This window comes from Lolium perenne, chromosome 3, assembly GCF_019359855.2.
Source record: "Lolium perenne isolate Kyuss_39 chromosome 3, Kyuss_2.0, whole genome shotgun sequence".
Lineage (NCBI taxonomy): Eukaryota > Viridiplantae > Streptophyta > Magnoliopsida > Poales > Poaceae > Lolium > Lolium perenne.
Window position 1 is genome coordinate 76,889,502 of NC_067246.2, and position 16,401 is coordinate 76,905,902.

Sequence of the window (16,401 nt, forward strand, 5' to 3'; positions counted from 1 at the left end):
ACGGCGACCGTGGGGCCGTAGCTGCTCCACCTCGACGGCTCAGGGGGTGCCCAGGCCCGCGGCCTTGACCGCCTCGCCGGCCACCAGGACCCGCCATGGACTTCCTCGCGGGCCTGGCTGCATCGCAGAAAGAGCTAGGCGGCGCTACGGTGGAGCTTGTGGCGGCTAGGGTTCGTGTGGAGGAGTAGATGAGGAAGAAGAGCGTGTGCTGTCTTTAGTCGAAGTACGACCTCGCCGGGTGGTAGTGTCTTTTTCGGCCGGCGGGCATGCCCTAATCTAGTGGGTGTATACAAAGAAATCCATCGTGTCCCGCCGATTTGGCCAATTTCGTCATCCTTATCCGTCGCGTCCACCACCAGTAGTGCCACGCCTTTTCCCCTCTCCTCTCTCTCTCGCCTTGCACTCCAACAGCGGGGCTCTTCTCTGCCGCGCGGAGACTTCAAAAGCAGCATTCCATTTTTCATTTCCTCGCACCGCCCGCACGCTCCCCATTTCCCACTTCCCAAAGCGCGCCCTCGCACCTCGGCTCGCTCCCACACCACACGGAAGAAAAGTCCCTGCTGGACCTGCCGCCACGCCCGAGGTCTCCGCTGGGGATGACGAGCTCCCGCCGGCGATGGACCTGCCGCTAGCACTCTCCGCGCTGCTCCTCCTCCTCGCCGTCTTCCTCGCCCCGACCGCACTGCTCTTCCTCGCCTTCCACCACCACCCCCACCACCCCCGGCCCACGCCTTCTCCCGAACCGGCCGCCGCAAACCTCGACCCGCCCGCGCCGCCCGAGGACGAGAAGAGGCCGCGGCGGAGGGCGAAGCGGAAGCAGCAGCAGCAGCAGCAGAAGGGCGGGGACGCGGCCGCGGCGGCCGACGACGCGCTGCTGCTGCTGCGGCGCCCGCAGTTCCCGCTCGCCTCGGTGGCGGGCCCGCTGCAGCGCCGGATCACCGCGCGCTACGACGACCTCGCGCGGGCCAGCCACGACCACTGCCTCACCGTTCACCAGGTTCGTTCCTTCCTTCCTGCGTCCCATCTCACATGCAAATGCAATGCGAATACTCTTCCGGCATCCTTGGCTTCCTCGCAGACCTCGCGCGCGCTACTACTACACGCCGCGTGCTAGTGCGTGTGCTGAGCGTGCGTAGGATCCCTGCGCCGGTGTCAGTATTTGCTGCGATAGAAGTTGTGGGATTCGTTTGGTGCCGCGCGACATTGTGAAAACTGATAGTTAGTCTGTACCAGTGGTGTTTGTTGTTATTCCTAGCTGTAACAGGATGCACATCTTGTTCTGTCCAATGCTTTGACTTTCACTCTTCTGTTCATTGCTATGCCATCGTTTGCTCTGTTATACTCAGTGGACGGGGTAGTATTGGTAGGTAGGTCCAGCCATTAGAGGATTTTGCAACGAAAGATAGTTAAATTGCTAACACCAAACAACATTGAAACCCATTGCAAGTGTGGGATTCGTTTGGTGCCGTGCGACGTTGTGAAAACCGATAGCCCCTATTAGTCTGTACAAGTGGTGTTTGTTGCTGTTCCTAGCTGGTTGTACCTAAGCCAATGCCTCGATAAGAGAAGTCCAAAATGGGCGCAATTGCTATGTACTATGAGCATGATTGATGCTTCTTGTTTTGTTTTTTGTAACTAGAATGCTTGCTTGATGCTTCACCTGTCACTGGATGCCGTGTGTGTCTGGTTCTGCCAAATGCTTTGACTTGGGGATTTTGCAACGAATGATAGCTAAATGGGAAATGCCGAATAACATCTAAACCTATTGCACGCGAAGTTGGTCCGATTTTAGCTGCGATTAGTTGTCATCACTGTAAAACGTAGGAATAGGAAAAACACAGTAAGGATTGCATGTGGCAAACAGAGGATTGTGAAAGTTCCATGAAACTGGGTGTTTGATTCTTAGGAATCGTTAAAACACAGGAATCCTAGAAAGCATGATGAAATCAAGGTTGAAACAAATGCAAATGGGAGACTAGGTCATTATCATGCAAGTTATGGCCTTTGTCTTCTTCTTTGTGCATGTGAATCAGTGAATGTAAAAGAGAGGTTTGAGTGGCTTGTAGAATTCCTTTGTTTTCCCCATTGAAACCTAAACCGAAGGAAACATTCCTCCATTTTTCCTATGTTCTATTCCTTTCAATCAAATGGATGGGTGTCACCAGAGGAAAATTTCCCATTCCTATGTTATCACTCCACTATTGATATGAATCAAAGAGACCCTTATCGATAAATATGACTCACAATGCTGAAACTCTTCTGTAATTAAAGTCTGGCCGCTCAATTTGAGTAAATGGCATGACGCAGGGAATCAGCAGTTTTGTTGGTCCAAATGTAAAGTTTATAAACATGCTCAGATTGAAAATCTGTTATATCCTTGTTGTACCAGCGTTCACATATGAACTATTCCCCTTCAAGAACATACTGTTATCTTCCTAACAAACGACCCCACTTTACAGTCTTATTTCTTATATTTGGAGGGGTTATGTATGTTCGAAGTTGAATGCCTTTCAAACTGCAAATGGAATTTTCTCTGTTTGATAGACTTCGGTATAGTTTAATATTTATAGTGGGCAATTTAATGTGAAATGCACATTTCCCCCAAACCTCGGTAAATATTTTCCATTTGTAAAAGAAAAAATGTGGCGACTATAAAATACACTTTCCCCAATCTTTCTTTCACACGTGTTCTACGCAAAGCTATAACGCCCAACCCCCACCAGAACACTAATAAATAGGATTTCTTAGGGACAAAGCAAATCTAGATCTTGCAATCGAGGCTTTCGCCCCAAACCTTCCACCTCAAAAGTCAAATCTAACACCATGGAAATTTCGGTCGCTCTCATCCTCTTCCTTTCTATAAGCGTCATCCTAATTCTCCAGCTCCGTTCCCCAGCACCTCCTCAACCATCACAACCGTTGACGGCACTTACTGGCAGCACTGGGAAGAAGAGAAGGAAGACGAGGAGGAAGCCGGAGGGCTTGAATGGTGGAGACAAGGTAGTGGCTGTACCGGAGAAACAGGGGGCAAAACACCCACCTTTGCCCCTCTTCTGGTTGAGTGGTGCACTGAAACGAAGGGTCACCGAGCAGTATTTTGAGGGGTTATCTCTTACTAAGCGTGCCAGCTTTTACCAGGTTGATATGTTTTTCTTCTAGGTTTTGTTATGCATCTTATTTCCAATTGATTTTTATCTTTGTTTGAGTTGGGGGGTTAGTGTGATTTGAGTAATTGGTTAATGTCTTGCATTAATTTTTTTTAAAGCAGTTATCAAGTGCTGTGGAATTCAAATAGACTGTTGGTGCACGTTTGGTTCCTGTTAATACATAATTGTCATTTGCAATCACAAAATATTGCTTCAGTTGACACATCACTGCTTTAGAGACCGAGAAAGTTTTAGAGAAAAAGCAAGTAATTATGGACTACGATAAGAACAAAGTGCATCTACAACCATAAACTTTGCATCTCTATTGTTTGGGATGCAGCTAGTTCTGGTTCTCCTGAATTCTGCAAGGGCTAGTGGTAAGGTGTTATATCACGACCATAGCTGTACTGGAGGATAGCAAGTTTGCAGCCGTAAACTATATCTTTCGTTATCTTCATGGTTTCATATCTTCTATCAGCTTCATCATGTACTTATCAAGATGTATGCTCTCTACCTTACTTTTTCAGATTCGCGAGTTCCTTAACTGTCTTGTAGATGCGAGGAATGAGCTGCTGCATAAGTATGTTACTATTTGCATTCATTCAGTTCTACCATTTTATCTTCAGGGTTCAGACATGCATTACTCTGTGTTTTATAAACACTCAATAACGACTTGTGGATCTCAGGTCTGAGATCGCCCGAAGAAGCTTTACAATAAAGAAGGCCCTGTTATCCAACAGTCGTAACTGTAGGTCTTCATATGATCAACATCGCCTATCTAAACAGGTGAGACATTCGAGGAAAAAAAACATCTGTAACAACATTAACTAAGAAGTACAGTTAACAGTTGAAGATGCGAAGCTATGCGGACAACAGCTTTTTGATGCCTATTTATACCCTTGGGCATTGTTGTAGGTAGATAAACTGGAGTCAGAACATGAAAGACTAAAGAAAGATGCCGCCGTTTACAACTTTCTTCAGGAGCAGCTTCGGATGTCAGACCACTACAAACTGGTAGCGCACTTGTGCTCTGTTCGCAAGCACCTCTGCTATGTGATATAATTACTAAGGCCATGACACCAAACCTTTCACCGTGGCAGATGATGGAGCTTAACGACGCAATGGAGAAGAAAGCCCTTGAACAAGCCCTCGCTGACGAGGAATCCCAGATGTCATTCGAGGAGCTGCTGGAGGAGGAGAAGAAGGACGCTGCCTTCTGGTGGCGTGACGGGAAGCTGAGGTCAATCTCGGACTGCAAGTAGGGAGCAAGAGGTCAGACAAGGTGATCACAGCACTCATCGGTCTGAACTTCATTAAGAACTAAACAACTGAATTTGTCCATTTGGGAACTAGTGTGTTCAAATCAGATCATGGACGGTGTGGTCACGCTTGTCGACCTCTTGAGCTCCCTGTAGGCCTGTACCATGACCTCTTGAGTCATGGCTTCGAATAAAATTTAAACTGAGCAGATTCAAATGGTGTGTTGTCCTTGCTTGGTGCCTGTGATGTTTGTTCTCCTTTCTCTGGTAGTGGTTGTAGTATCAGCGACTATTGCCTTGTCATATAATCGATTTCAGCGGGGAGTCAGCCATCAAGTACTCCGATGGCTACGCAGCAGGCGGTGCCGGACGCCGCCGCCCAGCCTCGGAGGCGGAGGCCGCGCGTCCTGGTCGCCGCATCGGGCAGCGTGGCGGCGATGAAGTTCGAGACCCTCTGCCGCGGCCTCGCCGAGTGGGCCGACGTCCGGGCGGTGGCCACGGCCTCATCCCTGCACTTCATCGACCGGGCGTCCTTCCCGAGCGGCGTCGCCCTCCTCACCGACGCCGACGAGTGGTCCACCTGGGGCAAGATCGGCGACGAGGTGCTTCACATCGAGCTACGAAAGTGGGCCGACGCCATGGTCATCGCGCCGCTCTCGGCCAACACGCTGGCAAAGGTAACACCTACACGCGCCGCCGCGTTTCGTTGCTGTCCTGTTTTGACAGTTTTTTCTCTCGATCTGATGAGAACTCTGTGCTGCGTCGGACAGATCGCCGGCGGGCTGTGCGACAACCTGCTGACGTGCGTGGTGCGCGCGTGGGACTACGGCAAGCCCATCTACGTCGCGCCGGCCATGAACACCTTCATGTGGGACAGCCCCTTCACCAGGCGCCACCTCGACGTCGTGGCGGAGCTCGGCGTGTCCGTCATTCCTCCGGTGACCAAGCGGCTGGCCTGCGGGGACTACGGCAACGGCGCCATGGCAGAGCCCTCCGAGATCTGCAGAACCGTCAGGCTCTTCTTCGGGTCACAAGATCCACTCTGAACACCTCTGCAGCTCAACTGAAGTTCCCCCCTCATGCAATTGGAACACCCTGCAGCTCAACTGAAATTCCCCCTTGGTGCGATTCGTTTGGACTTGTACATATGGTTCTCGCCATTTTAATCTTTTGCTGCTAACTGTGCATACCGCACATGTCACTGCTACAACCCTGTGTTAAGTGTGCATACATCCGGCGCACGATTTTCGCAAGTTTGTTTTTGAAACGAGCATGTTCTTTTGTTACACGCCAACATACACACTCAAAAGACATTTGTATATACTGAGGCAAGCTATTGTCGAACTCTTTTGGGAAACACTAGGTACAGCATAGAGCATACGCACGTACGACTGCTGAAGAGTTTTGCTGAACGTGTAAACAAAAATACAGGGCAAAAATCAAGCCTACAGGAGTGCTTCTAGACGGGGAGAGCATTGCCGGCTAGAGATGAGGCGTGGCAGCTGTCAAGCTCCGGCAGTAATCGTCTTAACTCCTCACGCTCACGGGTGAAGCTTTCTGTTCAAAACCCGCTGGGGCTGTTCCCAGGCTTTGAAGATTTCTGCTGCTGGTCTAGATCATGGTCGAAGGCAGCATCCAGAGCCTAGAAATTATATATAATCAGCTTGCTGAAAATTATTGAAGCAAATTGGAACCACGAAAAATACCATGGCGATTCATGCGCTTAAGGGGATCAATAGCAGGCTCTGAGCGGTAAACCCAAGGGTGGGTCTCGGACAGGGGCGCCGGTGGGAGGCGAATGCTTCAAATGTGGAAGGGAAGGCCACTTCCAATCTGAGTGTGAGTTTGATCCGCTATGTGTGCTCTGTAGCAGCGAGGGTCACACCTCAGCCAGCTGTCCGAAGAGGGGAAAGGGATTCCGCCTCCAGACGCTGGGTCACGCCATTACCGGAGGGGGCTTCTACAACATCGATGTGGAGCCGCTCAAGGGGAGTAAGCGGGCAGGAGAAGCTTTCACTGCGGTCATCAAGTTCCTGTCCGCGCCACTCACGGAGGAGCAGCTCTCAGCGGAACTGAAGCATCTGGTGGACGACCTGTGGGATTGGCAAGTGCGGAGGTTGTCGGAGACGGAATTCTCCGTCACCTTCCCCACGCGCCAAACTCTGCGCTTGAGCACTGGGAGTGGCAAGCTGTACCTACCGCTCAGCAAGAAGGATACTGAGATTCGGGAGGCCTTCAACACTCCGAAGCCATACCTAGTCCTCCCGTCTACTTGGGTCCGTCTCACTGGGGTTCCAGAGGACCTGATGGAGCGTGAGCGGCTGTTGGTGGCCTTTGGGATGGTGGGCAGGGCGATTGATGTTGACGACCTTTCAATCCTGAAGAGGGAGACGGAGCCGGTTCGGGTGCGATTCCAATGCCGGTATCCAGACCGTATCAAGGGCTCCGTGCAAGTGTTCGTCAATGGCGAGGGCTTTACCGTTGGGGTTCAGGCGGAGCGTGCTCCGAGGGGTGGGAATGGTGGGGGAGCGGGGGACCCGCCGCCGCCACCACCTCGGGATGACAGGGAGGAAGATGACTCGGATTACTTATCCTCGGATGGAGAGTGGAACAAGCACGGGAGGAAGAAGAAGGACAAGGATCAACGGACTGAGCCTGGGCTCGGGGCTGAGCCGGTGGACGGGTCGGGTCCGGCGGGGGCCAAGACGGTCGCCATGGGGCTGCTGGGGTCCTGGAGCGCCCCTACCGGTGGCCATGCACCGGACGGGCGTGCCAATGGGGGCTTTAATCAGTATGGTACCAATTTCGGAGTGGCCATGGAATCTCTCCCGTTTCAGCTGGACATGAACGAGCAACACAAAGGAGTGGAGAAGGAGAAGATTACTACGCCTGCAGAGACTTTGGTTCCTATGACGACGGCAGGGGACCCTTCGTTGTCTGCGGACACCATCTCACAGATCACGGACCCTGTTCCATCCGGGATGGATGACAGCCAAGTGGAGGAGGGGTTCCCGGAGAAGATGGACATGACCGTGGGCTGGGAGGGTCAGGGGACCGACTCTGTGATGTTGGAGGATGACACGGTCTCAGTGGACAGTGCCGTTGTGCAGCCAAGGGACGACCTACACAAGGCTTTGAGGGAGACAGCTCCGGTTGCACAGGGCCGACGCTCCAAGACCATCGCCTACTCCAGGAAGAAGAAATCTGCGACTCCCGGGATGCCGGTCCGCAAGAGCTCCAGGCACACTGGAGTGAGGGCGTCCACACCGATCCTTGAGAGGGCTATGAAGCGCGCGGAGGCAAAGGGGCTGGACGGCGTCGGCGAGTGTTGATGTTTTAGATGGTGTCTTAGTATGGCTCTTGGTTTCCAGTTCCGTGTGTTGTTGTGTTTGCTTTGGGTGCGTGAGGTACCAGTACGTTGGGGTTTCGGTGTGTATGGGACTTGGATATTGGTATCTGTTATCTGTAAGCTGGATGTTGTGGCTTTATTAATTTAAAGCTGGGCTTTATGCCTTATGTTTAAAAAAATAGCAGGCGGTACCCTCTGTCCGTTTAGTACAGTAGGTTAGGTAGTATGAGCACAATGAACAGCGAATAAAAGCATTTGAAACAAATATTTGATCTAAGCCGTGGGAAATCTAATTTGGCTCACAAGTGCATATAAACCTGTTGTGTGAAGACACATTTTAAAATGTAAATAATTCTGAAATAAAGTTCCGCACGTACATCTAGGATATTCTATGTTTGTACACAAGTTTTCGGAAATAAACAATATTTTTTGTGTCCCATGTAAAGAAGACAAATTTTGATGCTCCAACCTGACTTTTTTTGTCTTTACACAAAATTTTGTTTTTTATGCATCTTTATGATAGCTTCATATGAGCCAAAACATCACCTCCCTGAGCCGTGTACTTTTGTAATGAGATAGGCTAAGCTTTTCCCTTCAGTTTTTTCATTTTTAAATAGTACAACTATAGAAATGAGTCCAATTAATTCGTGAGAAATAAAAAGGTGGATAGTTTGCTCTGAGTCATCAAAATGAAGTTCAAATAAAGATATTCAGCGGGTGGTAATGAAATGCATAAAGGAACGGCAGGAACCTGGGTCATGGGCTTTACAAGTCGAGATATCTCGTGTCTTACATCAGGCAGTGCTGATTCCTTTATATCCTGCGTGTACAAAGAGTGCACACAAGATGCATCATGTCAAATATTAGACGAAATCTCACCACCAAATCTTTCAGCAACAGGGAAAATTATAATTCCATAGCGATGCATAAAAATATAAGCAATTTCAGTAAACTAGGTTATAATTATATTCCAAATATCAGTTGTGCTGAGGAAGATTTACCTGCAACGTTTGATATATCTGTGTCATTGCACCTAGAACCCTTTGAACCTGTGGAACAAGTACTCAGAAATCTAAGCGATTGATATTAGAAAGAAAGGGTGCCATATATAGCAGTCCTACCAGGTAGCTACACTATCTAAAATTAGTGACACAGCCATATGAGAAATAAAATGGGTCAAATTGGGGATTCTTGAATTACCGTTACACCATGTACACCAATATGCCAATACTGGACTGCATAACAGAATATTAACATCGATACTCTAAAAAAATTTGGTGTTCTTAACAGAACTAATGCAGCACAAGAAAAGCTAACGACAAACTGAGTTGTTAATACTCCCTCCGATCAATATTAATTGTCTCTAATATGGATGTATCTAGACATATTTTCGTGTCTAGATGCATCCATACTAGCGACAAGTAATACGAATCGGAGGGAATACAACATTTGATAACAACAACAACAACAACAACAACAACAACAACAATAATAATAATCTAGTGGTGGTCAAATTTGGTCATGGGTACATGACAGTAAGACACTGCAGTTGATACTAAAATTAGTGACAGTGAAAAAACAGACAGCCATATTAAAACAGACAGCCAACACACGAAACTCCAACATTAAAACTGCCTGTTTCCACCAGTATTAGTTATATAGCGCCTATAATGTGCAAGGATGTTATTTTCATTCTTGAAACAGGAAAACAACATTCCTGTGACTAGTTATTAACAATAATTTAACCAGACATTAAGCCCTTTTATTAGCTTCCACTGAATTATCACCTGTGGGTTACAAAATATAGTGCAGATAAGATAGGAGTGACTTTACACCTTATTTCTAAGGGCTGCAGTTGTTATTGGGTACGATGACCAAAAATGGTGCAGCAACTCCTGGATAGCCATCCAATGCTAAGAAAATAGACAGTTCACAAGAAACTCCATCAATAGAATAGTACAAATGTACACAAAGATTTAAAGTGCAGCAGGGGAAGATTTAAGAATGGTCGGACAAAATATAGATAAATAAACAAATAAAGTTACACTCTGATTACTCTGGAAATAAATACTCTAGAACAAATTGAAAGTATAGTACAGCTTCTGCATAAAAAGTAAATAAAGGCGCAACAGCTCACGTCCATAAGTTCATCTCGTGTTCGGCGTGGAAGACGACCAAGGAGACTGTCTTGGAGATTCTTAAGACTAAGCCTTCGTGATCGTGAAATTCCTTCATTCAATTCATTAAGAACCTAGGCCCATAACCATAACATGCAAGTAGTTAGGTTTTTCCTGCTCATGCAAAACTTAATAATTTAAGAATAGAGAAGCCACAACATCATACAGATCTTGTGTTTGTGGATGAAAACTTGGGAGTATTGGGATGTTGACGAAATGAAAATCCAACCTAGTTGTTAAATACGGGTGAATAATTGTACGCATTAAGAATTGTAACAGAGCAACTGAAGACAAACTTGTTCACCTTGCAAAATAGATTTTTTTTTTGGAAATGCAAAATTGTGGACCAAATAAGGTGAGAGTAATATACAAGCTTTCTCATAGTCAGACCAACACATCACTTAGTAGAAGGGTTTGTACCGTGTAGAATTCTGGGCCTACTGATGTGCTCCCAGAAATGGTTGGAAACTTATTGGTTGGTTCTATGCAATAATGCTTCACCAGTTTTGGAAGAGAAAATTCTTTTCAATAAGAAAAAACGAAAATGAAAGAGTAACAGACCAATGCACAAAACTTTGTTTTGAAACTGGTACCCAGTCAGCTTCACTCGGGCAGGGCGCCCAATACACACAAGTTGACTATAGAAGTTGGAATCAGGTCTCAACTAAAACTGTTTACCTTAGGAGCCAAATCTGATTGAACAATCAGACAGTTCAATTTCGCAGAAGATATTTGATCCATCAAATGACGGAATGCATCATCGGTGCTCAGGCTGCAGCTGTGAGCCTTTCTTACACCATTGTTCTCACCTAAAGATCTCAGGGCATTTGCTTGCTGAGAATCGAAAAATTCTCGAGGATCCTATTAAGACAAGAAAGGCATAAAAATCCATTACCTTGCAAATTATTGTGGTTCATATATCTACTAATAAGCCATAAGAACCAACTTTACCTTTATACAAAGTGTTGCATATGGTATACTTCTTGGAACTTGCAGGTCCTCTATCTCAGTCATGCGGGCCATCTTAACCGATCTCTCATGACTAGCATCATCAGCAACAGAACTAAAAGGTCTTTCTGCAGTTTATAACTCATCAGCTTAACAGGGAACTAGGGTGAGAAAAGATGCAAACACTCTGATATTAATTTCTGACCCTTCCTAGACCTTGCAAGTGCTTCAGCAACAGTCTTCGTATCAGCTGATTTGATATCTGCAAAAAGACGTACAAAATAATATAATCACCTTACGGACTGGAAGCATATAATGCGTTCACATTAACAACTACAAAGAAAATGCAGAAATAGAACATGCAACTTAAAGTTGGAATTCCTTTGATGTGAAGTCAAAAGTACACCAACACATAACAAGTGCTACAGCAACATAGTTTGCAACAAACCAGCAATATAGGAGGTTGATTTGTATGATTGTCGCTGCATTGTTTTTTCAGGATTTGGTTGATGAAGAATTAGAGGCAGAATACATCATTCAGATGAACAGGAAGCCAGGGAAAAAAGTGTTGCCTCAGAAGAACTGTTAGGATGCTAGCAAATTAGCATATCCATATACCTGGGTTCAGTATCATCTCGTAATAGTAACAGCATGCTTGACCAATCAACTTCAGTACAAAAAAGTTCAAAATAAAGTGTTCAAACTTCTACCTGTTGATCTCCCCTCAAGAACGACAGCAGCATGCCGATTCAGATCCTGAGAAAGTGTTCTCCTAGCCAATTCAATATCAGTATCAGTTGTCTCTTTGGTGCCATCACAGAGAATCCCATGATCCTACATTCCCGAAAGATATGAACATTTCAAGATGGGATAAGCACTTCATGAGATTATGATCAAACTACCAGATAAACTTGCTCATCATGAGAGACAAATAAACACTTGTCTTTGTGAAGTTGTAGACATAGCAAAACAGCAGCAAGCATACAAACACACCGGGAGATGGATGTAGTCATCTCCTGCATCTACTTCCATGTCAAATACTGGATCAACTCGTTTTATCTGTAATTAAATATTGAATCAGTAAAAACAAAGAAGAATCTCAAGGAACAAAGCATTACAAACTATGCAAGATTACACCAGTAAATACTCGAATTATACCTTGAGCTTTGCCTCCTTGGAAAGTATATCATCATTTTTTAAGAACATAGCTAATTCCTCATCTCCGGCAGCCTCAGCTTTTGCCCTTAATGTACATTTTGCCCTAAGTAGATACTCAGCTCTACAATATTTTGTCCAAAAATCCTGTTCTGACAACTTTTGGCATATAGTTTCACGAGAGATGAAGGAAAAAGAAAGCAACATGAGAATCCAAATCCACTTTGTGCTAATAAATAGATAGTGTAAATTAATGCCAACTTAAGCCCACGCTACCTAAATCCTATGCTAAGATACATTACAATAGTATATACAAATATGCACTAACTTACCTTCTTTGGGACATAATCCAAAAATGCCTGATGCACGGCTGGCTTTTCCGAAAAAATCTGCAAAAGGAATTTTTAAGTATTACAACATCGAATGAAAAATCTTGTGGCTCAGAATTTACATGGTTAATAATGATTTGCAGGTACACTATTACTATTGAGCAGATGCAGCCCAGCCCAAGTACCAGAATAAGGCCGGTTTAGGGCAAAGACCATAGTTACAAGGAATATGTTCGACCAGGTTGGGAAACTGGGTCACAACCGAATTCTCATCCAGCAAGACATATATACAAGCAATGGGACTTACATTTGCATGCAGTAGAAATGGCTTATTAAATCTTCATAACGTAAAAAAGAAAGAGAATTAGATCAATATCATCGCAGAGAGGTATAATTTGTAAAATACCACCAGTGTGAGGATGACATGTGGCATCTAGGGAATGTGTCAATATTACGCTAAGAAAGCAGGTAACATGTTGCTCCTTACCCTAAGAAGATAGGTTTCGGATACATTTACTTACACTATACCCCTGCCCCGAGGGAACATGCGATAAATACTTGCTAATAAATCATTGATCAAATGGAAACCATTAAACAACAGAATTGTTTATAAATTCCGTTGCAAGTAAAGTAGGTATAGTTTTTTTTCCCTCAAAGTGTACCACTGCACTTATAACAGTTGAAAAAAAAAGTAAAAGACGCGCTCAGGCAGACCTGCATTTAGATGAAACATAGCTGCATTTACAACAGTTAACATAATAGCAAATGATGCTAACAGGCAGACTGCATTTAGATGATGACTCGTGACGAAAGTTGAACAAATGTACCTCAAGGATCATCTCGGTTGTCAGTCTGATAGGAACTTTGTTAGTATGCCAAAGATCACGCAGAAGTACTAACTCCGTTCCAAAATACAAGGCCTATAAATTTGGTCAAAAGTCAAGTCTTATATATAGAAGAAAATATCAGCATCCACAATATTGAATAAATTAAGATCATCAGCATTCACAAAGTAAATATCTGATACAATCATGCATCACATAAAATATCATAGTATACCATATTCATGGGCCCGGAACGATTAAAGACCCATAAGCATACCTGTCCATTGGCTGATGGCCTAACATCAGCTACCATCACATTTTTGACACCTGGCTTTTGTTTCAATGCTTTATTTGCTTCATCGTCAAGTAAATTCTGCAGAACGGCTTAAATAAGTAGTAGTTTCAACTGAATAAATCAGACAAAAATGTAACACAAAAAAGAAGACAGAACTGTAACTGTATCTATGTACAGTTTTACCTTTCTAATCGCCCAAAATTCAGACTCTTGCAGAATACTGGAAACAACAAACTTCTTATGTAACTTCCGCAGTTCACTGAACAGAAAAGAGCAAAAAAGTCAATAATAAAAAATAATTGTGTTTTTGGGTAGCTATGATAGTTTGCAAATCTATTTGTACCATTCTCTGTTAAAACAGCACATGAAGATTAAATGTCATTCCGTACAGTTATACTCATCAACCTAGCTATGGTGAAGTATATTGAAGAAACATATCTGAATGGCATCCACATAATGACCACATAAAAATGGATAGGTGAAATTATTTTGACATCCTCAAATTGTTTTGTCTCTTTAAAAGGTGTGCAGTTACAACTTACAGCACATATCATTTTCAATCTAGCAGCTATTCCACCAGCTTCATTATGTGATGTGGCACAGGTCTGCATCAAAGCTGATGAAACAGACCATTAAAGAATAGTGAAAGGAGATGCTCTAATATCAACTTTTGCTAAGTAAATCTATTTAAGACAAGTGTGTAGTTCAAGAGAAGTTAATCTTACAATCAGAAAAGCAGAAGCACAAGAGCTTAGATGTTAATTGATACAAAGGCAGCTTAGACTCTTGCGGTTTAGCATTAAGTTATCATCACTACCTCAGGTTGCTTCTATCAGCACAAGAATATGCAGGGATGTTTGAAATAAGGACATTACCTGTCTTCTCGAAGCAATCTTATTCGCCGCTCCATTTCGGCAAAAACCCTAGCTGAACAGACAATGCCATCAGTTTTATATATGTTATTTTGGCAATAAGTGTATAGACTAGAGGTGAAACTCAAAATCAGAATATTGATTTGAAGTGGGTAAGCACCAAAAGTAAGAAAAATACATAATCCTTAATCTGAAAAAAGGGAAAAAATTCCCAGATGATGATGTATCTGTTCATAGTTTGAACATGTGACATCTATTTTATATGTAGGACTACCTAGTAGATACATTTAATGAGCATTACCTACAAAGTCACGACACAACTCACGGTCACCAACATTGTCAAACTCAAAAATATAGCCTCCCCCCTGAAAAAAAGCATGCACATCACAATCTTCTTGGTCACAGAAATAAATGTATAGCATGTGTCTATGAACCAAAACCAAACAGAATGATTAAGTTAATGATCATACCTTATCAGAGTTATGTAAAAGATTTAGTAAAGGTTGTGTTGGTTTGCTACCATCTACTCTGTTGAACTTGTGACCTGAAGCACATGGAAGAAGAAGCTACAAAGTTACCATCAAGCATACTGGTAATGACCATGAAATCAATCCAGCTGTTTCATCAACCAATATGCATAACCTAACTCAGGCACGGCGGAATATGTAATATATGGTGTACGTATTTAGTTATTCTTCATTCTGTTAAATCATTTCGAACAATTCCACAGCAAACCGCAAACTAAATCTAGCAAATGTCCACCTATCTACAGTTAAATAGTTTCCTCACACATCAGGACAAGGCAGGGCTTCAGTTCAGCACAACACCCCAGTGCTATGTTTCTGAAACCAGCAGTACATGTACATATGGACAAAGGGTGAGTTACCTTTGATGCTTCGGAAATCGACATTGAGCACCATTAGTGAGCATGTATCATGAGGGGTAAATGTGAACTTATCTTCACTCTACAATTACAAGAACAAAGAAATAATTTGATTTAGATAAAAAAAAGCACATTATGACCACTTGCAAGCAGTCCGTAAGAAAGGAATACACGATTCTTCACGCCAGTTGAAACATACAAAGATGACTATACAAAAGTAATACCCACTGAGTCAAAGAAGCGTGGTAACATCGTACACAAAAAATGCAGCCAGGAACCAAACAACTAGTTCCAGCAGATTTTCTATATCATGGATTGAGCTTGAGCACCCAGTTCCATTAAGAAAATTGAATACCGGACACGACAAAGGCTTGGCCCACGATCCTTCTTTTCCAACCGCGATGCTAACCCCAAGGTCGGATGAGCTACACTTGTAACAATGAGAAAATAACCAACCCCCAAACCCATGGTCAAGGGACAGACACACGCCCAATCCTCCGATAGAAGCAGCTGCACGGTTTGAGATGGAAGGGGCGTGGAGACGGCGAGCGAGGATGGCACACGCACCATGTTGAGGACGCCGCTGGTGCCGGGGTCCCTGAGCGTGGTCCTGTACTTGGCACCGATCGTCAGGCTCCCCATTGCCTCCTTTTCCTGCTCCTCGCTCGCTCGTGTGGGGAGAGGGGCAGGCATTTGCTCGCCAACCTCCGGCGAGTGACAGGTCGCCTCCACTCGCCGCCGCCGGTGCCGACGGGGTTGTAGTAGGGTTTCGTGCGTGCGGGCGGAGGCCGGAGTCGTTAAAGAGTTAGAGCCCGGTCCGGTACGCGAGTTGGCCAGTTGGGTTCCGACTCAGGCCTGCTCCAAATTTTTATGCGGTAGGGTTTCGTTTCTCTACATAAGTTGATCGATATATCGAGCCACGCCGCCTCTCCTAGTCCACGGAACAAGACAATCGATCGGCGCCCCGAGTCGAGGAGCGATGGCAGATAAGGAGGTGGAGACGTCGGACGTCGGGACCTCGGCGACGGAGAGTGATAAGGAGGCGGAGGCGTTGGACGTCGAGAAGAAGCCGGCCGAGACAGGCAAGGCGGCCGACGCGATCCAGGCTGCTGATGAGTGCGACGATGAGTACCCGACTGCTGCGGAGGACCTCGCTGATATCAC

The 16,401-nt window shown here is 45.1% G+C and overlaps 3 protein-coding genes across 3 annotated transcripts; 2 read left to right on the forward strand and 1 right to left on the reverse strand.

Moving 5' to 3' along the window:
* Nucleotides 1-391: 391 nt before the first annotated feature.
* Nucleotides 392-4,634, forward strand: LOC127341845 (uncharacterized). Its single transcript, XM_051367790.1, has 5 exons — nucleotides 392-997; nucleotides 3,674-3,726; nucleotides 3,833-3,932; nucleotides 4,062-4,160; nucleotides 4,247-4,634. Exons 1-5 carry the CDS (start codon nucleotides 617-619, stop codon nucleotides 4,406-4,408), a joined length of 795 nt encoding a protein of 264 aa, XP_051223750.1. The 5' UTR covers nucleotides 392-616; the 3' UTR covers nucleotides 4,409-4,634.
* A 115-nt stretch (nucleotides 4,635-4,749) lies between these two features.
* Nucleotides 4,750-5,672, forward strand: LOC127341846 (phosphopantothenoylcysteine decarboxylase-like). The gene is made up of 2 exons (XM_051367791.2): nucleotides 4,750-5,082; nucleotides 5,176-5,672. Exons 1-2 carry the CDS (start codon nucleotides 4,750-4,752, stop codon nucleotides 5,449-5,451), a joined length of 609 nt encoding a protein of 202 aa, XP_051223751.1. The 3' UTR covers nucleotides 5,452-5,672.
* Nucleotides 5,650-14,392, reverse strand: LOC127339468 (general transcription and DNA repair factor IIH subunit TFB1-1-like). The gene is made up of 16 exons (XM_071827235.1): nucleotides 14,358-14,392; nucleotides 13,826-13,831; nucleotides 13,666-13,741; nucleotides 13,465-13,560; nucleotides 12,367-12,429; nucleotides 12,038-12,193; nucleotides 11,873-11,938; nucleotides 11,590-11,713; nucleotides 11,085-11,141; nucleotides 10,883-11,007; nucleotides 10,610-10,792; nucleotides 9,892-10,005; nucleotides 9,590-9,667; nucleotides 8,756-8,803; nucleotides 8,506-8,574; nucleotides 5,650-6,047 (listed from the first exon to the last, which is right to left on the reverse strand). The coding sequence occupies exons 1-16, from the start codon at nucleotides 14,390-14,392 to the stop codon at nucleotides 5,967-5,969; spliced, it is 1,377 nt and encodes a 458-aa protein (XP_071683336.1). The 3' UTR covers nucleotides 5,650-5,966.
* Nucleotides 14,393-16,401: the final 2,009 nt, after the last annotated feature.